This window comes from Myxocyprinus asiaticus, chromosome 11, assembly GCF_019703515.2.
Source record: "Myxocyprinus asiaticus isolate MX2 ecotype Aquarium Trade chromosome 11, UBuf_Myxa_2, whole genome shotgun sequence".
NCBI lineage: Eukaryota > Metazoa > Chordata > Actinopteri > Cypriniformes > Catostomidae > Myxocyprinus > Myxocyprinus asiaticus.
The window spans coordinates 21,669,519-21,692,447 of NC_059354.1; the positions used below are offsets into that span (position 1 = coordinate 21,669,519).

At 38.7% G+C, this 22,929-nt stretch overlaps 1 protein-coding gene across 3 annotated transcripts in view; it reads left to right on the top strand.

The window, feature by feature from the left end:
* LOC127447866 (mannosyl-oligosaccharide 1,2-alpha-mannosidase IB-like) overlaps nucleotides 1–22,929 on the top strand; it is a 186,492-nt gene that overhangs the window by 151,810 nt on the left and 11,753 nt on the right. For all 3 annotated transcript variants that reach the window (XM_051710018.1, XM_051710019.1, XM_051710020.1), the window contains 3 exons: nucleotides 8,611–8,726; nucleotides 8,823–9,042; nucleotides 10,146–10,318. In XM_051710018.1, the coding sequence (XP_051565978.1) occupies nucleotides 8,611–8,726; nucleotides 8,823–9,042; nucleotides 10,146–10,318 (509 nt within the window). The remainder of the gene's footprint in view (nucleotides 1–8,610; nucleotides 8,727–8,822; nucleotides 9,043–10,145; nucleotides 10,319–22,929) is intronic.

The window sequence follows — 22,929 nt, forward strand, 5'->3', positions numbered from 1 at the left end:
TATTTTAGATCATGTCTACAAAGAAATCCTTTAATTTTTAAAGCAAAATCAATAAAGCAAAAATATTCACGACCCTCAGCAGGAGAATTGACAATATAATCGTATATCACAATATATTTTTAAGGCGATTATCGATACAATATTTTTTACATATTGCCCAGCTTTAGAAGGTGCTCCACACTTTGAGAAACCCTGTGCAAAGGCAAGCATCACCCATAAGCCAAAGAAACTTTGGCATGTAACCTGGCAGACAATAAAACTCCCATAAAATCCCATAGACCTAGAAAAGGATCCCAAGCCATACCTAGGGACAGGAATATCATAGAGACTTGGGGGTGAATTCTTTTTACTTGGTTCAGTAAGCAACCACCAAGCAATGCCCTAGTGACCACCCAGAACACCCATACCAACCACAAAGCAATGCATTAAAAACACACTACAATTTCTCTCTCTCTCATTCTCTTCTTTTCTCCCCTCTCTTCTTTTGAATAATTCATAACATTGTATCCATTTTGCCACCACCAGGCCGGCACCTCATATCCATTAGCATAAAATACATCTTTAAAGAGACACTGTGACAAAGTTAAGGGATCTCTCGTAAAGTGCCTCTGCCTTTTGCCTCGTTGCTGCCTCATTAATTTTTTTAGCTCTCGGTCTGTTTTTGAACCAGCGATTTTGAGCAGTGTCACTTGCGTGTTCACACCTCTCTTGTGTAAAACCATCCACTCCACATCTGTTCTCCACCCCAATCTCCTCTTAAGACCTGTAATAGGTTTTGGCAGCTCATCTCCTGAAATGCTAGCACTCTCCCAGCAGGCTGAACGCAGAACAGCTTACAAGCCTTGGCAACCATGAGCTGTGACAGCGCTAATGGGCTCCTCCCTCACTCCTCTGTGATAATATACACTATATTGCCAAAAGTATTCGCTCATCTGCCTTTAGACGCATATGAACTTAAGTGACATCCCATTCTTAATCCATAGGGTTTAATATGACGTCGGCCCACCCTTTGCAGCTATAACAGCTTCAACTCTTCTGGGAAGGCTTTCCACAAGGTTTAGGAGTGTGTTTATGGGAATTTTTGACCATTCTTCCAGAAGCGCATTTGTGAGGTCAGACACTGATGTTGGATGAGAAGGCCTGGCTCGCAGTCTTCGCTCTAATTCATCCCAAAGGTGCTCTATCGGGTTGAGGTCAGGACTCTGTGCAGGCCAGTCAAGTTCTTCCATACCAAACTCGCTCATCCATGTCTTTATGGACCTTGCTTTGTGCACTGGTGCGCAGTCAAGTTGGGACAGGAAGGGGCCATCCCCAAACTGTTCCCACAAAGTTGGGAGCATGGAATTGTCCAAAATCTCTTGGTATGCTGAAGCATTCAGAGTTCCTTTCACTGGAACTAAGGGGCCAAGCCCAGTACCTGAAAAACAACCCCACACCTTAATCCCCCCTCCACCAAACTTCACAGTTGGCACAATGCAGTCAGACAAGTACCGTTCTCCTGGCAACCGCCAAACCCAGACTCGTCCATCAGATTGCCAGATGGAGAAGCGTGATTTGTCACTCCAGAGAACGCGTCTCCACTGCTCTAGAGTCCAGTGGCGGCGTGCTTTACACCACTGCATCCGACGCTTTGCATTGCACTTGGTGTTGTATGGCTTGGATGCAGCTGCTCGGCCATGGAAACCCATTCCATGAAGCTCTCTACGCACTGTTCTTGAGCTAATCTGAAGGCCACATGAACTTTGGAGGTCTGTAGCGATTGACTCTGCAGAAAGTTGGCGACCTCTGCGCACTATGCGCCTCAGCATCCGCTGACCCCGCTCTGTCATTTTACGTGGCGTAGCACTTCGTGGCTGAGTTGCTGTCATTCCTAATCGCTTCCACTTTGTTATAATACCACTGACAGTTGACTGTGGAATATTTAGTTGCGAGGAAATTTCACGACTGGACTTGTTGCACAGGTGGCATCCTATCACAGTACCACGCTGGAATTCACTGAGCTCCTGAGAGCGGCCCATTCTTTCACAAATGTTTGTAGAAGCAGTCTGCATGCCTAGGTGCTTCATTTTATACACCTGTGGCCATGGAAGTGATTGGAACACCTGAATTCAATTATTTGGATGGGTGAGCAAATACTTTTGGCAATATAGTGTATATACAGCTAGTATACAGTATTCACTCTCCTACCTTTTGTTAACATTGTCAGTGTCACAAATTTGTTTGTTTTTTTAGTGACCTACAGGATTCCCGTGGTTATGGAAAACCTAGAAATCTCAGGGAATTTTAAAATGGTTTTTTTAGGCCTGGAAAAGTCATGGAAATATCTATAATAAATCTATATTTCTCTAGTGTGATGATTACAGATCGGTCTGAATCTACATTATTAAAAAAGATATATACAGTTTCACAAAGGCCTGGAAAGGTCATGGAATAATCATGGAACTTCATTGGTAAAAAAGGGTAGAAATTGTGCAGAACCTTAAATGTTTCTGAATGAGCACTACAGTGGAGTACATGTGATAACCACCAAGACACAGTTCCAAGCTAGTTCTTCTTTTTGTATATGCCTTGCTTCTGTCAATGTCTTCAACATTTCTGTCTTAATATCTGCTGCTCCATCTGATAACTCAACGCAGATTGTTTACATGGTCTGTTTTAGGTACCCATTACGAGCCATTACCAGCACAAATGACTCCCCACCTTTCAAACACACGCATTACACGCACTCACTCTGCAGAGTCATTAGCTCTGTCAAAGTAGAACACACACTCAATGGCTGTGTTTAAGTGATTAGGTGTGTGCTGGTGTGTACCCACGCTGAATGAACATGCTCACTTCAGCGCATTTTTATTGTAATAAGGGTCGGTGTCAAGCCCGAATACATTTTATAGCAGCATTCAGGCACATTAAAAGACTTAGCTTTAAACAGAGTAAACAAAACTGAACAGAATAATGCATAAGAATTACAGCTGGCCTTTCTTTGGTCCAGTTGAAGTGATCACAATATTAAGAGTTTAAAAATATAAGTCGAATTAGGCTAGTTAAAAAACTTAAAAGGATTTATTAACCTCAGAGTAGTCTGTCAAATTATTTTTATTATTATTATTATTATAGGTCAGTAAAGGGGCATGAAGTAGTTTATTCCACTAGCACTCCTTATCAGATGTGAAGTAATAAAGTGGAAAGTGATAAAAGCTAAAATCTCTTCAATGTGAGTGTTTGTCTTTACCAGTCGTGACCACAGTAAGAAATGAGCTACAGCACATTTTGTTAGTCATTTGGTTTTTCTCTGCCCATCCCACTGTGTAGCCCCACCCACTGTGAGATATAACAAATAAAAAAAAACCTGTTCCACATAACTGTGTATATATATATTTTTTTTTTTTTGGGGGGGGGGGATTTTCCCCTTTTTCTCCCAATTTGGAATGCCCAATTCCCAATGTGCTTAAGTCCTCGTGGTTGCGTAGTGATCCGCCTCAGTCCAGGTGGCGGAGGACGAATCCCAGTTGCCTCCGCGTCTGAGATCGTCAACGCGCGCATCTCATCACGTGGCTTGTTGAGTGTGTTGCCACAGAGACATAGCGCGTTTGGAGGCTTCACGCCATCCACCGCGGCAACCACGCTCAACGCGCCCCACCGAGAACGAACCACATTATGGCGATCACGAGGAGGTTACCCCGTGTGACTCTACAGAGTAGAGTAGAGTACCCTCCTTAGCAACTGGGCCAATTTGGTTGCTTAGGAGACCTGGCTGGAGTCATTCAGCACGCCCTTGGATTCGAACTAGTGAACTCCAGGGGTGGTAGCCAGCGTCTTTACCACTGAGCTACCCAGGCCCCCCACATAACTGTATATTAAAGGTGCTCCCAGTAATTTTTTCCTTTTAAAGTTTTACCCTTAAATAAGTGAATAGTACTTTAAATATATACACTTCCGTTCAAAAGTTTGGGGTCACTTGCCTGAAATGTTTCTCATGATCTTAAAAACCTTTTGATCTGAAGGCATATGCTTAAATGTTTGAAATTTATTTTGTAGACAAAAATATAATTGTGCCACCATATTAATTTATTTCATTACAAAACAAAAATTGTATTAAACTAAATTGATGACTTAATGACTGAATAATGAAGAAAAGAGCTAATAAGTGCCCAGTATTGATGGGAACTCCTTCAGTACTGTTTAAAAAGCATCCCAGGGTGATACCTCAAGAAGTTGGTTGAGAAAATGTCAAGAGTACATTTCTGCAAATTCTAGGCAAAGGGTGACTACTTTGAAGATGTTAAAATATAACACAGTTTTGATTTATTTTGGATTTTGTTTAGTCACAACATAATTCCTGTAGTTCCATTTATGTTATTCCATAGTTTTGATGACTTTACTATTATTCTAAAATGTGAAGAAAAAAAATAATAAAGAATAAGTGACCCTAAACTTTTGAACGGTAGTGTATATATGTTTAAAATCAAATACACTCACATTAGATGAAGAATACAGTCATGTAAATAAATAACCTAATAAACTCTAATTGACTGCAAATATTGGATTTCTACAATGCTAATGGTATACCAAATATGTTCTGATTTTGGCATGTTTCGCAGGGTTTTCACTTGCACCGTGAACAGACAAATTACTTAACACAAATTCACTGTTATTCGTCCTTCGAAATGTCAAAATTCAAGCCAGTTGGCCCGTAATCAAGATAGTTTGGGAAATGCCAGGTTTGACAGGTTTGTGTACATTTCAGGCTCTTGAAGGGACGGGGTTAAAATTAAATGGAAACATATGACTATTTGCTTAACTGCTGAGCAGCCTTGCATACATCAGCAGAGAAGAGTCTAGAGCCATATTAGCAGAAGAGCAAGTTATGACATTTTGATTAAAGGTTAAGAGGTCCATTTTTTGGCTAAAAATATTTACGCATGGATAAATCACTCACAATAAGATCAGTAACATGCATTAAGAAAATAAATGGGGTCAATTTTGATTTCAGGCTGACTTTAAATGATGTACACTCATAAGATGAAGGCTCCAGTGACCTTGATAAAGTTGTTGCATTAAAGCTGCACTATGGAACGTTGTGCTCTCTAGCGACATCTGTGGTTGAAACCTAAAATCGCAAGCAACATGCGGAAGAACACTTTACGTGAGTTGCGTTTCAGCACTGCTCTTCCGCACTGATGAATCTCATGATTTGAGCTTACCTGGACTTCATTACTGGGAGATATTCAGAGCCGAAGTCATAATATTCTTCTATTTTCATGTTAAACCGAAATATTACTTGCTTGTTGTTATTAACACTTTTTATTGATTTATATTTAAAAAAAAACAGAATAAACAGAATATATACTGTATATACAGAATTAACTTTAACCCCCAAACCCACAATTACTACCATAATTTTGTCTCTCTCCACGTGGTCCTCACTGAGAGCCTTCCAGAAAGGACAAATACCTGTACAATTTCTTACCAAAAGTGTCCAATCTGCCAAATTGTTTATATGACATTCTTTCAAATGCCACCACCCTGCCCAATTCTGTGAACAGTTCTTGAAATGAGAGGGCACCAATTGACTTCCATTCTTTAAGAATCATTATGCTAGTTTGGACCCAGCTTTTAGTATGTTTCTCCTAGTTTAATAGGTCATCACCCAATATACACAGTCTGGGGCAAAATTAAATTTGACAATATTTTTACATCTAACTGGATCAGCTGACACTATTGACTGGACCTCCGCCATCCTTATCCTGCAAGGCGCCTGACACATGGGAACATAAGTGCTTTTTAATGTCCCCACAAGCTGCCGGTTTCGAATTTTTTGACATCCTGCCATCCCAGCACAGTTAGCAAACAAAACTATTACAGTTCTCACTGGTTAATATTGCTTAAAAGGATAATTGTAGCAAAGTTTAAGCGGGGTTCGCCCCTAAGTGACCAACCTTCACATAGCGTCTCATGACTCTCCATATTACTTGCTTTAAGATAAACAATACTCATATTTACATACTTTGAATTAATGAATCAATTTTACACTTGTAGCACTGTTCTGACACTACACTCAAAGCACTTTTACATGGATAGCAAACCACCACCAGTTACCAGCATATTTTAATATGATTATTCAAGTGTTTTATCTACTTTTAATTTTTGTATTGTACTTCACTTATCAATTTAAGATGTGAAACTTTTCATATGGCTGATTTGAGTTCAGTGGAAGACTTTATTATTTTATATTATATTGTACAGACACAGTGGATAATGCAAGTAAAACCAAAATACTACAATAGTGCATTTATGCACTGCACACAATAACACTGTAAACTAAAAACATGTTGTGATTTCTTCTATTTTTGTGTATTTTTCATACTAAATTATTCATACAAAGGCAGCTTGAGTAAACACGAACAGTTTTCAAAATATTTTTTTATTAAAGCAAAAAAAGTTATGCAACACCTATATCACCAATGTGAAAAACTAACTGCCCCTTAAACTTAATAGCTGGTTGTGCCACCTTTAGCAGCAACAACTGCAACCAAATGCTTCCAATAACTGGAGATTAATCTTTTACAATGCTGTGGTTGAATTTTGTCCCGCTCTTCTTTGCAGAATTGATTTGGTTCAGCCACATTTAAGGGTTTTCAAGCATGAACCTTGTTTAAAGTCCTGCCACAGCATCTCAATCGGGTTCAAGTCAGGACTTTGACTAGGCCACTCCAAAACTTTAATTTAGCTTCTTTTGAGCCATTCAGAGGTGGACTTACTCCTACGCGTTGGATCATTTTTTAAACAATTTAGTATGAGATATACACAAAAACAGAAGAAATCAGGATGGGGGCTGATACTTTTTCACAGCACTGTAAAACGAGGATTCAATAATGACAGGGATGAAATAAACTTTATTAAACATAAAAATAATATGCAGAAATATGCATTATAAAAATTACAATTATAAGTTTAATTTCTTTAGCAGGTGAAGTTATAATAGATAGATGGTTACACACTAAACAAATTAATGTGTATTACTGTGCTATGAAATCGGTACATTTTAACAACTTGAGATTATTATACATTATAAACAGACAGACAATGTGCTAAAATACAGAAGGGACCTCCTCCTGCATACAGAATGGAGGTTGAACAGCTGGCTCACTGGTGCAGTCATAACCTGGAGCTCAACATGCTCAAAACTGTGGAAATGATTGTGGACTTTAGGAGGAACACCCCAACATTGACCCGCTCACCATTCTAAACAGCACTGTGGCAGCAGTGGAGTCATTCAGGTTCCTGGGCTCTACCATCTCACAGGACCTGAAGTGGGAGACACACATTAACTCCATTGTGAAAAAGGCCCAGCCGAGGTTGTACTTCTTTCCCCAGTTGAGAAAGTCTAACCTGCCAGAGGCGCTGCTGATACAGTTCTACTCAGCAGTCATTGAATCTGTCCTCTGCACTTCAATAACTGTCTGGTTTGGTTCAGCTACGAAATCGGACATCAGAAGACTACAAAGGACAGTTCGGACTGCTGATCAGATTATTGGTTGCCCCCTGCCCTCCCTTCAAGAACTGTACACTTCCAGAATGAGGAAAAGGGCTGGAAAAATCACTCTAGACCCCACTCACCCTGCCCACTACCTTTTTGAACTGTTGCCTTCTGGCCAGTGCTACAGAGCTCTGAGCACCAGAACCATCAGGCACAAGAACAGTTTTTTTTTTCCCTCAGGCTGTCCATCTCATGAACAGTTAAAACTATACTATAATTACGTGCAATACACAGCCTAATAAATTATATTATTTAATATATCCTACCTCTTCTGCATTACATTCCCTTGCACTGTAAATAACAGATTTGTATTTGTACATACTAAATATGTATTTTTTTGTCTTGTGTATTTCTGTATATACTTATATTTCTATTCGCTTTTTACTTTTATTCTATTTTTCTATTATCTCCGTCTTGTTGTTGCATTGTTTGTACACTGGAAGCTTCTGTCATGAAGAAAAATTCCTTGTATTTGGAAGCATACTTGGCAATAAAGCTCATTCTGATTCCGATTCTGAAAAGGACATTAAGTGATAGCTTGTGCATTTCTGCAACGGGGGCAATAGAAATGAGAAAACAGCAGCACACACTCTTAGGGAACCTGGAAACTACAGCATTGTTATAAAATACTCAGAAGTCATGAATATTAGTAAACATGTTACAGTAACTTCACCGGACAATGTAGATACATTGCGATCGGTTAACACACAAGTATTGTTCGAATCAAACGAGCATGACAAGCAATATAAGCCTCAGCAACCCTACCAGACAAAATATACAAGCATTATAGCAAGTAAAGAACTTGGCTAAGCATTTTTGTAGGCGTACCATAGTGAATTGGGGTAAGGTAAAGCGTAGTGCCACTTTAAGGATGAGCCCCCCCCCCACACCATGTCTTTCAATTTGATAATAAACACAAGTATCAGATGAACTTGCTCAAACTCTGACATTTTCCATAGAATGTCAACTTATGTTGTGTACCAGTCAACCTGCAGTGAGGTAGTATTGTTCAGGAAGATGATTAAGGTTCTGTGAAACAAACCTTGTTTAACCTTGTGTCTCTGACCCTGCAGATCACACCTCTGTGGGTGGCTTGGGCGATAGTTTCTATGAATACCTGTTGAAGGCCTGGCTCATGTCAGACAAAACCGACACAGAGGCGCGCAAGACCTACGACGATGCCATAGAGGTGAGGACTGTTGGTTGCCATGACAACGTGTTGTTTCGTGCTGTGCCAGTGTCTTTCTGTTCACTCTTTCATCCCCCTCTCTTTGTTCTTCTCCAGGCTATTGAGCGCCACCTCATCCGTAAGTCCAACGGCGGTCTTACTTACATCGGGGAGTGGAAAAATGGCCACTTGGAGCGTAAAATGGGTCACCTGACTTGTTTTGCTGGGGGCATGTTTGCCCTGGGGGCTGATGGGTCACCGGAAGATAAGGCTGGACACTATTTGCAGCTTGGAGCAGAAATCGCCCACACCTGCCATGAAAGCTACGATCGCACCGGTTAGTAAATAAGAAAGGGCAAGAGATAGACGAAGGGTATAAGAGAGGAATGAGATCTTTGGGCATTGTTACAATTGAATCATATTAAATTTGTAGCAGGGTGAGTTGCCATGGTAACACTAGAGGTTATTTTGAGAGTGTGCCATTTCTTTTTCACACAATTTGACGTTGATTGATTGCAGCTTAGCCACAGCGAGCTCTCGGACATATAGTTTCACATCTATAGTACTATCAGGTTCAGTTTATCATATGGAGTCTATAAAGCACTCACAGCAAATATGGTACACCTTGCAGTTCCATAACCCTCTTAAAGCATTAAAGACACGAATTAAAAAAAAAATGTTTTTGTTCTGACAATGATTGGATATGTTAGATTAACATGTATCTAAATAAAATGAAACCAGCATGAAAATGAGCTAGTTTCAAATGCATCAAATGTCTGTGTTCCCATCCCACACCCATCCTCCCATCCCACCAAAGGTATTGATGAATTAATAATTTTGATTTGATCTTTTAAATTTATATTCACTTATATGTAGGAAAATACTACTTTTCATTATTAGCTTATTTTAATAATTAAATAGAAGTGTCCTGCCTTTTGTATGCAACCCTGTAGCTGCATGATTTTTCCCTATTACTAAAAAGGATTTTTTTTTTTTTTTATGACACCCAAGAATTAACATCATTGGGATCCTTTCTGTTGTTGTTTTGACTGCATTCATCAAGCTCATAATGTATGACAAATAATGATCAAACAAATATTTTTCATAAAATATAAATTTCTAAATTGTTTAAAAAAATGAATTAATTTTTATTTTGTTTACAGTACATACCTTAATTTTATTTAGGGATTAAAATTATACTTGTACATTTTACAGTGTTGCAAAAATCAAAAACCTCATATAAAATTAAAAAATATATATTATTTAGCTTGACCTCCTGAGGTTGATGAACAACATTTTTTTTTTTTAATTTAAGCACCATTTGTTGATTAAATAAAAAATACTACTTTTTATTTCAGGACACATTTTTGTATCCTATTCGTGGAAAGTGCAATAAACCTTCTGTTTTTTTTTGTGGTTTTTTTTGTGGTTTTTTTGCAGTGCTGAAGCTCGGTCCAGAGGCCTTTAAGTTTGACAGCGGTCTGGAGGCAGTTGCTGTGAGACAGAACGAAAAGTACTACATCCTCAGACCAGAGGTCATTGAGACTTACTGGTACATGTGGAGGTTCACCCATGACCCCAAGTACAGGCAATGGGGCTGGGAGGCAGCACAGGTCAGGCTTTCTCTTCACCTCTCCTTCATACATACATACATCTGTATGACAAACTTGATTTTTACATTTACATAGAAAATGTGAGTGGTGCTTGCCCGTTACAATTCTAAGGTGGGTGGTTGCAGCAGCGTTTTTATGCAGTTGCCAATGTGTTCTGAGTGTTTTTAACCTGTTGCTATGTGGTTGCTAGGGTGTTTTGTGTGGTTGCTAGTAAGGATGGGCAGGATTATCGACTAGTCGTCCAGCAACTGACTAGTAAATTAGTGAGGTTGACTAGTTTAGATGTTGATTTTTTTTTTTTTTTTTTTTTAATTTTGTATTATTAATTGTAGTGTTTGTTTTTGCAGCGCACCTCTTGAAGAGGGTTTTTGCATGCTGACAGACTACCTTTAACCACTGTTGGTGCACTAAAACTCTATCAGCGAAGTTACATCTTTAAAGGTGCACTCAGTAACTTTTTGTTGGTGTCATCTTGGACTTACAGTGACACCTTGTGGTGTGGATGCAGCATCATTCAAAATCAATAGTTTTCAGTTACAGATGCCATTGTAGAAATTCACTGTTCACAATCAGCCATGATTAATTTAATCCAAGAATGAAAGTGTCGAATAACAAGACGGTAACTGAGATTAAGCGAGTAGTATTCAGCTAGTTATGTGATTCTGAAATGGCAGCCCCCATAAGGGTGCCCCTGCACCATGTAGAATAAAACAGCTTTTATAAGGTTACTGATATGACTAGAGTCCTCATCTCATGTGAGTGGTGATGATTTTATACAAATGTTTCAAAATTACAATTACTTTCTGTAGGAGTAAAACTTTTTAATGGGGAAAAAAATTACTGAGTGCACCTTTAAATTCATCCCCTTTAAAACAAATTTTATTTTGTTAGTTTTTGAGAACTAATATTTTTGTGCAATTAAAGGTTGTAGATATTTAGCCTGTTTGTTGAATACCACAGGGCTGTGCATTCTTAGATTTGCAGTAATGTGCACTATTTCTTTATTATTTATGAAAATTAGCTAGTTTAAAATGCATCAAATATTTGCATACCAATCTTCCCATCACACCTGAGGTATAGAAGAAATCAATTAATTATCTTACGGCATGAATGTTGCATTTAAGATGGTATGTTAAGTTAAAAAGAGTTCAACTTATAAAAACGTGTCTTGAGACTCCTGTGTTGTAGCCAAAGTATGAGTATTAGGAATGGGGATCCATTGTCACCGTAGTACCTTCGTTGTTGTGTTCTCTTCTAATTTGATCATTTTCTGTCTTGCGTCTTTCTCTGTCTCTCTCTATGCACCTCTGCCTTTACATGATCTCTGGATCTTGCTGTCGTCTCTTTTGTCTTCTTGTTTCTGACGCTGCTCTTTGCTGAGATATACGGTTTTGTGTTGGTCATTTTGGTGTCCAGTCTCAGGATCTGTTAAGTTTTTTTCCTGCCAGTTCTCATCCCCTCATCGGACTTAACAGGGTCAATTGTAGATTGAACGAATGGCTTCAGTTTGTTTTTGTCTTTTTGATAATGATTGGGTCATATCCACTGCTATAGCATTGGCAGAGATGTACACTACATGGACAAAAGTATGTGAACACCTTCTAATTACTGGGTTTTGCTAATTTAGCAACAGGTGCATAAAATTGAGCATACAGCCATGTTGTAGGTTTGAGTTATGCAAGGGTTGCATCATTAAATACCCTTAAACAAGGCACTTAAACCTTATGTCACTCCAGGGGCACTGTCCCTTTAATAAGTGTAATGTAAGGCAGTGTTTTGTAATGACTGGTTGATGAGATCTCGCAGATTTGTGTTATAGTTGGATATGTGCTAAAAGTCTTAGAACTTGTTTTCAAATCTGAATATAAGTGCAGAGTAAGTGGGCGATTTCACTTCTACTTTATTTTTGCCTAAAATTTAACCGTGACGGCACAGCACAGCGTCCATCTCCCCATTAGCTGTTCTTTCAACAGGAATCTCTTATTTATAGCTGTTAATTTTGTTGTTGCGGCTAAATATACTATTTGGGTGCGTCTTAATTAGCTCCCTAGTTCAGAAGTCAGGGCATTGATCAGGGAGTCGGTCATTTTAAGGGCTGTCTCAATCACAAAATCCTTCCAGTGCACTGAAACGTTCGCTCCCTAAAAAATCCCACATTGTACCGAAAAAACCAGGGAAAAACTTACTGGAAATGTCGTCATGTCTTCTGAAGTCTCAAGTCATTAGAAGAGTCAAATCAAGTCATCAAATTTATTTGTATAGTGCTTTTTACAACAGGTGTTGTTTCAAAGCAGCTGTACATTAAATTATGCTATAACAGAAAATGAATGAATATAATTCCAATATTAGTTATTTATGTTTAGAACTATTAGTGGTTCAAATGAGTAAACTAAGTAAGAGTTGTGGGTCAATGGTTAAACAAAATGATTTTGTATGAACTATATGTTTTAGTGTTAAAGTCCTTGAAGTCATCCCAAATTAACTGAGGAAATACACGTAGATGCATTGTCCTTTGATTTTGGCCGATGAAGGCTTTTGTTAGTGGTTGATTAATTTGATATGTAGTTCTTTTTTTATTTTATTTTTAAGAGAGTGTTGTCCCTCCTTTGACCAAGTTGATATAGGTATCATTTCGTGAGGAGCATCGCAGTCCGGCTGGAAGCTTATGTCAGGTAATTTTGGTGAACTCTATCCTGAGCCCATGCTTTAGACAGTAGCTCATGAAGAATCCCATGTCTTTTGAGATTGCATCAACTCATCCTCGGTGAAGTCCGTTTTAGTAGACTGAAGTGAAGTCTGGCTGGCACATGCTGCAGTTTGTCGTCATCACTCAGTGACACAGTGGGAGTTGGACATCAGACAGGACTGGAGATGGATCTGGCAGACTCTTATAATCCCGAGGTTTAAACATGGAAAGAAATAGAATAAAATTAGCATAGATGCAATTAACTTTAAAGCAGGGTTAAAGAATAAGAGAAGTGTTTTCGGTTCTGGCAGACCTAACTAAAGCAGCATAACTATGAATTGAGGGGTAAATTAGGTGTATGCCTGGCTGAATAGATAAGTCTTTAGTCTAGACCAGGGGTCGGCAACCTATGGCACGGGTGTCAGCATTGGCACATGGAGGGGTAATCAATAGCACGCCAGCAATGTCGAGAGAGGAGTAGACTTTTATTTATATGAAATTCTGCACCTGCATTCCAGTTTGCATCTTGATGTGTTTTCATCAGCTGAATGGGAGGCTAAACAAAAAGTTGAAATGTGACGAGACTGCAGTACCCAACTATATATATATATATATATATATATATATATATATATATATATATATATATATATATATATATATATATACATATATATATATATATACATACAGGTGCATCTCAATAAATTAGAATGTCGTGGAAAAGTTCATTTATTTCAGTAATTCAACTCAAATTGTGAAACTTGTGTATTAAATTCAGTGCACACAGACTGAAGTAGTTTAAGTCTTTGGTTCTTTTAATTGTGATGATTTTGGCTCACATTTAACAAAAACCCACCAATTCACTATCTCAAAAAATTAGAATATGGTGACATGCCAATCAGCTAATCAACTCAAAACACCTGCAAAGGTTTCCTGAGCCTTCAAAATGGTCTCTCAGTTTGGTTCACTAGGCTACACAATCATGGGGAAGACTGCTGATCTGACAGTTGTCCAGAAGACAATCATTGACACCCTTCACAAGGAGGGTAAGCCACAAACATTCATTGCCAAAGAAGCTGGCTGTTCACAGAGTGCTGTATCCAAGCATGTTAACAGAAAGTTGAGTGGAAGGAAAAAGTGTTGAAGAAAAAGATGCACAACCAACTAAGAGAACCACAGCTTTATGAGGATTGTCAAGCAAAATCGATTCAAGAATTTGGGTGAACTTCACAAGGAATGGACTGAGGCTGGGGTCAAGGCATCAAGAGCCACCACACACAGACGTGTCAAGGAATTTGGCTACAGTTGTCATATTCCTCTTGTTAAGCCACTCCTGAACCACAGACAACGTCAGAGGCGTCTTACCTGGGCTAAGGAGAAGAAGAACTGGACTGTTGCCCAGTGGTCCAAAGTCCTCTTTTCAGATGAGAGCAAGTTTTGTATTTCATTTGGAAACCAAGGTCCTAGAGTCTGGAGGAAGGGTGGAGAAGCTCATAGCCCAAGTTGCTTGAAGTCCAGTGTTAAGTTTCCACAGTCTGTGATGATTTGGGGTGCAATGTCATCTGCTGGTGTTGGTCCATTGTGTTTTTTGAAAACCAAAGTCACTGCACCCGTTTACCAAGAAATTTTGAAGCACTTCATGCTTCCTTCTGCTGACCAGCTTTTTAAAGATGCTGATTTCATTTTCCAGCAGGATTTGGCACCTGCCCACACTGCCAAAAGCACCAAAAGTTGGTTAAATGACCATGGTGTTGGTGTGCTTGACTGGCCAGCAAACTCACCAGACCTGAACCCCATAGAGAATCTATGGGGTATTGTCAAGAGGAAAATGAGAAACAAGAGACCAAAAAATGCAGATGAGCTGAAGGCCACTGTCAAAGAAACCTGGGCTTCCATACCACCTCAGCAGTACCACAAACTGATCACCTCCATGCCACGCCGAATTGAGGCAGTAATTAAAGCAAAAGGAGCCCCTACCAAGTATTGAGTACATATACAGTAAATTAACATACTTTCCAGAAGGCCAACAATTCACTAAAAATTTTTTTTTATTGGTCTTATGATGTATTCTAATTTTTTGAGATAGTGAATTGGTGGGTTTTTGTTAAATGTGAGCCAAAATCATCACAATTAAAAGAACCAAAGACTTAAACTACTTCAGTCTGTGTGCATTGAATTTATTTAATACACGAGTTTCACAATTTGAGTTAAATTACTGAAATAAATGAACTTTTCCACGACATTCTAATTTATTGAGATGCACCTGTATATACACAGCTCTGGGAAAAAATTAAGAGACCACTCAATGTTTCTTAAATCAGCATCTCTACATGTAGGACACTGGCACAGCCATTAATCAGAAAAATAAAAAATGGCACTCCATGTCAAAAAGGTTGCCGACCCCTGGTCTAGACTTAAACTGAGTGTGTCTGAGTTCCGAACACTGTAAGGAAGACTATTCCTAGTTTAGGAGCCAAATATGAAAATGATCTCCCTCCTTTTGTGGATTTTGATATGCTCTGTATTGTTAACAGGCTGGAGTTTTGCGATCGTAGTGAGCATGATGGATTAAAGCGTGATAGAAGGTCACTTAAGTACTTTGGAGCTATAACATTCAAGACTTTGTAAGTAATTACAGAATTTTAAAATGAATAAGAAATTTAACAGGTAGCCAATGTAACGCTGATAAAATGGGGCTAATATGATCATATTTATTGGTTCTAGTTAGCACTCTAGCTGTTATATTTTGAACCAACTGAAGTTTATTTATTAAACCTGCATGACATCCACCTAGTAATGCATTACAATAGGCTAGTCTTGAGGTCATGAACGCATTAATTAGTTTTTCAGCATCAGAAACAGATAGCATGTGTTGTAACTCTGCGATATTTCTGAGGTGGAAGAATGTAGTTCTACAAATAATGGAAATTTGTTTTTCAAAGGTTAGATTGCTATCAAATATAACACCTAAATGTTTTGCTGTAGAAGCTGATGTTACATTACATCCATCAAGAGTCAGATTATATTTTAGCATCTTATTTTATTTTTTCGTTACAATAATTAGTACTTCTGTTTTATCGGAATTGACTAGAAGGAAATCTCTAGCCATCCAATCTTTGATATCATTTATACACTGTTCATTTGGAAAATTTTGAAATTTTGTCAGGTTTCAAAGAAATATAAAGTTTGGTATCATCAGCATAACAGTGAAAACTATTTCCATGGTTCCTGGTAATGTCTCCCAGGGGGAGCAAATATAGGGAGAAGAGCAAGGGCCCTAAAACTGATCCCTGTGGCACTCCATACTTTAATTTGATCTGAATGTTCCACATTTACACAAAGTGTTAGCGGTCCGAGAGATAGGACCTAAACCAAGCTAAAGCCTGTCCACAAATGCCAACATAATTCTCTAGCCTATCCAAGAGAATATCATGATCTACAGTATGGTGTCAAAAGCAGAACTAAGGTCTAGGAGCACAAGAAGAAAAATGCAGCTGTGATCAGATGATAAGAGCAAGTCATTTGTAACTCTGATAAGTGCAGTCTCTGTACTATGATGGGGCCTAAATCCTGACTGAAATTCGTCATATATACCATTTCTCTGTAAAAATGAACATAGTTGGGAGGACACTACCTTTTCTAGTATTTTTGACATAAATAGGAGATTTGAAATCGGTCTCCAATTCTCCTGGATCAAGCTGTGGTTTCTTGATAAGTGGTTTGATTGCCAGTTTAAAGTTTTTTGGGACATGCCCTAAGGATAATGAGGAGTTAATAATATTAAGATGAGGTTCTGAGATTACAGGAAACGTATCTTTTGGCGTTTAGTTGGTATTGAGTCTAACATAAATGTTGCTGATTTTGATGTTTTGATCATTTTTGTTAACTCTTACTGACCTATAACAGCAAAGGATTGAAGTTGCTCATTGGGAATAATTTCAGTCTTCTGGGGTGCTGTGGCAGACGGATGCGTAATTCCAATTTTGTTTCTGATGATTTCGATTTTATCAGTAAAGAAATGAATAAAGTCATTACTACTATGCTGCGATGGAATATCTGGTTCAGTCAAGGTTTTGTTCCTAACCAATTTAGCCACAGTACTGAATAAACACCTAGGATTGTTGTGATTTTTATTTTCTATGAGTTTTCTCAAATATGTTGGCCTGGCAGTTTTTAGAGTCTGTCTATAGTTAGAGACACTATCCTTCCATGCACCATGAAATACCTCTAATTTTGTATTCTTCCACTTAGGCTCCATTTTCCGAACTGCTCACTTGAGAGAATCATTTTGATCATTGTATCACGGTGCAGGATTTTTCTCTTTAACATTCTTTAATCGAAGGGGGGCGACACTGTCTAGAGTGCTAAAGAAGACTGTATCCATATTTTCTGTGACAACATCAAGTTCTGACTTTTTGGCGTAATTAGTATTTGAGACTAATCTGGAAGATTATTAGTGAAGCTATCTTTAGTAGTTGAAAGAATAATTCTACCTGAACTATAACGTTGCGTAGATTGAGTGACTGTTGCTAAGCGCAGAATTTCTATATTATCAACATCTATTCCATATGACAAAATTTAAGTCTTGTGTTTGATTTTGCCGATGGGTTGGACCTGTCACATTTTGACTAACCCCAACAGAGTTGCGAATATCGATAAATGCTAATCCCAGTGTATCATTTTCATTATCTATGTGGAAGTTGAATTTACGACGATTAAAGGACAAGTCGATGAGCGCGAGCACAAGTGTAAAACTATGAATTCCAAGCATTGTTTTCTCTTAAAAAGAGATGTTGTTAGTAATGTCTTTCATAATTACCATGAAAGTAAAACAATCATTTAAATATTTAAGTTGTTAAAAGGTTTAAAATACACATATATTTTTATTTATGCCATTTATCTGTTATAATAACACTGTGCGTTTGAAAATCTTCAATGAAAATGAACGATAGTGTCATTTATACAGCGATGGTGCTGATTAATAACGGCTGCACTGCTCGTTAATGTGCCACAGGTGATTGAATCATAAGTGTCCCAATGTTCAGTGGATTAACACCCTTGCCAGTGCCCGAATTCATGTTCATGATATACTGATTCATGACATGGGGAGCTAGGGAGCTGATTGAGAATTTTTATTTTAGGCTATGTATAAAATACATCAATAAACATGTCCTGCCAAAAGCTTTGTGGTGCACACAAGGTCTTAATAATTGGGTTACCTGTGGGGGTCTGGGTAGCTCAGCGAGTATTGATGCTGACTACCACCCATGGAGTCGCGAGTTCGAATCCAGGGCGTGCTGAGTGACTCCAGCAAGGTCTCCTAAGCAACCAAATTGGCCCGGTTGATTGGGAGGGTAGAGTCACATGGGGTAACCTCCTTGTGGTCACTATAATGTGTGTGGTTCTCGCTCTCGGTGGGGCGTGTGGTGAGTTGCACATGGATGCCGCGGAGAATAGTGAGCCTCCACACGCACTACGTCTCCGCGATAATGTGCTCAAGCCACATGATAAGATGCGCAGATTGAGGCGAGTCACTATGCCACCACAAGGACTTAGAGCGCATTGGGAATTGGCATTCTAAATTGGGGAGAAAAATAAAAAACAATTATAATAATTAGGTTACCTCAGGGTATAAACTAAAGGACAAAGTACTGTTTTTGGAGAATCTCTGCTTATAGTGGTCTACTATCTTATGTATGATGACGAATGTAAACTGCGGAGAAGACACATCTGCTACTAAATGGCTATAGTGCTTGTGTATAACATTTGAACATGTTCTTACTGATAGCCTTGCTTCAGAATATATCGCGAGAACATGCCACCCAGGGTCACGTGATCATAAATTCTAAAATTACTTTCTCGAAGTGACCATCGCATGTACCCTTCGCCCAGTGTCTGTAAATCTCTGTTGAATAGGTTAATTGGATGCTGGAGCAGCCCAGCTGCTGTTGTGTTGTAACCATGTGAGATGAGCTCACAGCGGAGCAGTTGTTTAAGGCAGATCTGCTCAAGGTAGGTGAGCACATCACGCAGTGTTTTCCTGGCACAGATGGCCTTTATCACTCACTTGCTCAGTCTGGCCTGCAGATGCTGGAGCAGTGCTGCTAATGGAACATCATTTGTTTTTGGAGAAGAGGGCCAGAGAAATAGAGCAGATTCATGCGTTCTATTTTTGGATTGTCTTTACTATAAGTACACCATCAAACACTGAATTGATTTGCAGTCATAAAGTGGTGATTAGGACAGGTTTGTAGTTGATATTGCATATATAGACTATCTTTTTAAGCTATAGCACAGAAAAGCACATGTGTCTTGTAGAAATGAGCCAGTCTGTATGTACAGGGTCATAAAATAAATAGTAAAAATGTGCTTTGGCCAATTAAGATAACTTTATTAAATTTACATTTATCCATTTAGCAGATGCTTTTATCCAAAGTGACTTAAAGAACATAAAAAGCCATCAAGCAAGGATCTACAGTGCCCCCCACTAAAATTGGCACACTTGCAGGGTTCCTAATGAGTCCTTAAAGTCTTAAAATATTTTAAATTCTGTTTTCTAAAATTTAAGGTCATAAAAAGTCTTAAATATCTTAAATGGTATAGCAAAAGTCTTAGTTTTCATTTAAAGAAGTCTTAAATTTGGGGACGTAAAGACCACAATCGCGATTTGGACCTAACGTGATTATGTTAGGGATAATGTACAGTCAGCCGGTTGTTATCACACTATAAACTTGTATCACCCTGAAGGGGTTTATTTTATGATAACAACCTGCTGTCTGTGCATTGTCCCACTTAATACATGACTACTAACCAAATAAATAAATAGTGGACATTTTTATTTGCATTGAAATAATGTAATTTGAGAAGTAATAAATTGCTGAACAGCTGGAATCAACCTCTGGTTTGAGTTCTGTTGGTGTTTACTTTGTACAATTGACCATCTGACTCCTCAATATTCAGCCTATTACAAGACTACTTGCCAAAGAAATAAATAAATGGACATGAAACATTGATTTGCACTGAAATTGTGTAATTATGTGAGAAGAAAGAAATAGCTGAACTGTTGAAATCAACCTCTGGTTTGAGTTCTGTTGGTGTTTACTTTGTAAAAACTGAAAAGTCTGACTCCTCATTATTCAGCCTATTATAAGACTACTTGCCAAATAAATAAATGCACATGAAAAATTGATTTGAGTTGAAATTATTTTATTAGCTTGCTGGCAGGTATCGCACAGTGATCAGAGAAGCAGGAGAGATGGCTCGCAGAACCCGGATGAGCCGTCTGATATGTGGATGTGCGGTTGTTACAGAGCAATATCTGCCTGCTGGATGGAGCCATTGACCAGTCAGAATCTAGTATTTCAGGGAGCCCTGTAATAATAATCTTTAAAAGGCTACAATTTAATTTTAATAAACGTATCGTCTGTGTGTGCACTGCGGGCTTTAAAGTGAAAAGATTGTGCAGAATCTGAGATTCAGTGTTTCCAGTGGCTTCAGAGCGTTTTGCAATCAATGAATAGCAGACCTTTATGACTAGTGAATGCTGATGATCTACTGTTGATGAATTATGAGTGTTTACTTTTAAAATGTTTATAATGTAATACCTTGTAAATGAAAAAGTGTGTATTTTATTTCCCTTATGTTTGAATGAGCAGCTGGAAGCAGTGAAGCACAGACATTTCAAAATACAAGTCCCCGGTGTATTTGGGATGTTGTTGTTTTTTTGTTTTTTTTTTTGTGATTAAAATTTTTTATTTGATTCATCTGTTAAACAAAGAAAAGCAAAACATATACAAACAGAATCAATATTTAACCCTCACAGTTACCCATACCCCCCCCCCCACCCAACAACGCCCATAATTATAGACAAACAAAAAACAAAACAAAAATTATATAATAATCACACACATCCACTACACCTCTCTCTCCACTGTCCCTCCCTGAAAGCCCTCCAAAAAAGTCAGATATTTGCCCCATTTCTCCACAAACAAGTCTAAATTCCCCAGTCTTTTGGATGCCCCCTCTTCAAAAGCAGCCACCCTGTCCATCTCCGAACACCCCTCCTGAAATGGGGGGCGTTCCAACTGACTTCCAATCCCTTAAAATTATCTGTCTGGCAATCATAATGCTATTTAGGACCCAGTATTTTATGTGCTTATTCTCCAAATTAATGACCACCCCAAATAAAATTTGAGAGCCCAATACCTCACACATAAAACTCTGAATCTTCAACCATAATTTTTGGATCTTAACACATCCCCAAAAGACATGGGTTGTGTCTCCATCTGATTGACATCACCAGCAGGTGGGTGTGTCTTTAAGACCAAGCCTATACAATCTAGAGGGGGTCCAATAGACTCTATGTAAAATCTTGAATTGCATATGGCGAACCCTTGCATCTCTAGATGCAGACTTGATGTTATTTAGAATCCTAGACCACACTCCCTCCTCCAATACCAAGTTTAGATCTTTCTCCCATAATCTTAAGAGAATTTGAAGTTCTGTCCCCCAGACTCTGAATTAGCAGGGAGTAATACACCGATGCCTCGACCTTTTCCAAAATCATTAATCACCACTCCCAGAGTGTCTGCCAATTTAGGGGGGTGTAAACTACTCCCAAAAACAGTACAGAGCAGGTGGCGCAGCTGTAAATACTTATAGAACTGAGATCTGGAAATCCCAAAATGTTGAACGAAATTTTGAAAGGATCTCAACACACCACTCTCATATAGGTCACTGAGTGTAGTAACCCCCCTCACAATCCACTCTGACCAGCAGAAAGGGGACTTAATACATAATTTGAGGTTCAGCCATATGCTGGAGGCAACATTTAAATAAATGTCTTAACGAAACACTCTGGACACTTTTGTCCACACTGAGTGCAAATGCGAGATAACGGGGTGTAACTTAACTTCTTCGGTTAGATTGATAGGCTTTGCAATGGCAAAATAGGGGCCATAACTTCCTGTTCAATACAAAACCAGGGAGGGGGGCTCTCAGGTGGAAGAGACCAATGAGCCAAATGTCTTGAGACCGAATGCATAATAACACAAAATCTTGGGTAGGCCTAGCCCACCTTTGTCAATCGGCCTATGTAACTTGTTGAAATGTAATCTGGGACGCTTACCATTCCAAATGAAGGACTTCGCTATGCTATCAAATTGCTTGAAATAAGAGAGGGGAACATCTACAGGGAGAGATTGTAACAGGTAGTTAAATTTTGAAATACAACTCATTTTAATAACATTAACCTTCCCAATCATAGATAAATGTAATGAAGCCCACATAGCTCAAAAAACTTTTTATTAAGGGATCAAAATTAACTAACTAAATCAGGCAAATTTGCTGGGAATAAAATGCCCAAATACTTAATGCCCTGTTTGGGCCACTGAAAGGCATCCGGCTGAAAAGCCGTTACTGGGCAGTACACTGTCAGAGCCAAAGCTTCAGATTTACACCAGTTAACTCTGTATCCTGAGAAATTAGAAAAGGAATTAATAATTCTGTGGAGGCAAGTCATAGATCTAGTGGGGTCGGAGATGAATCATAAAATATCATCAGTGTAAAGCAAAAGCTTATGCGCCACACCCCCCGCCACCACCCCTGGAAAATCATCTTTCCTTCTTATCACGGCTGCTGATGGTTCCAGGTTAAGACAGAACAATAATGGGGAAAGAGGGCAGATTAAAATAATCTGAAATTAATCAATTTGTTTGTACCGCTGCTACCGGGTGTCTATAAAGTAACTTAATCCATCCAATAAAAGTATTCCTGAACCCATATATTTCCAAAATCTTAAAGACAATCCCATTCTACTATCCCGGCGTCAAGTGAGATGACAGCGACCGGAGTCCGATCATTCGCCACTGACCACATGATATTGATGAAACGCCTAATGTTATCAGAAGAGCTGCAGCCCCAA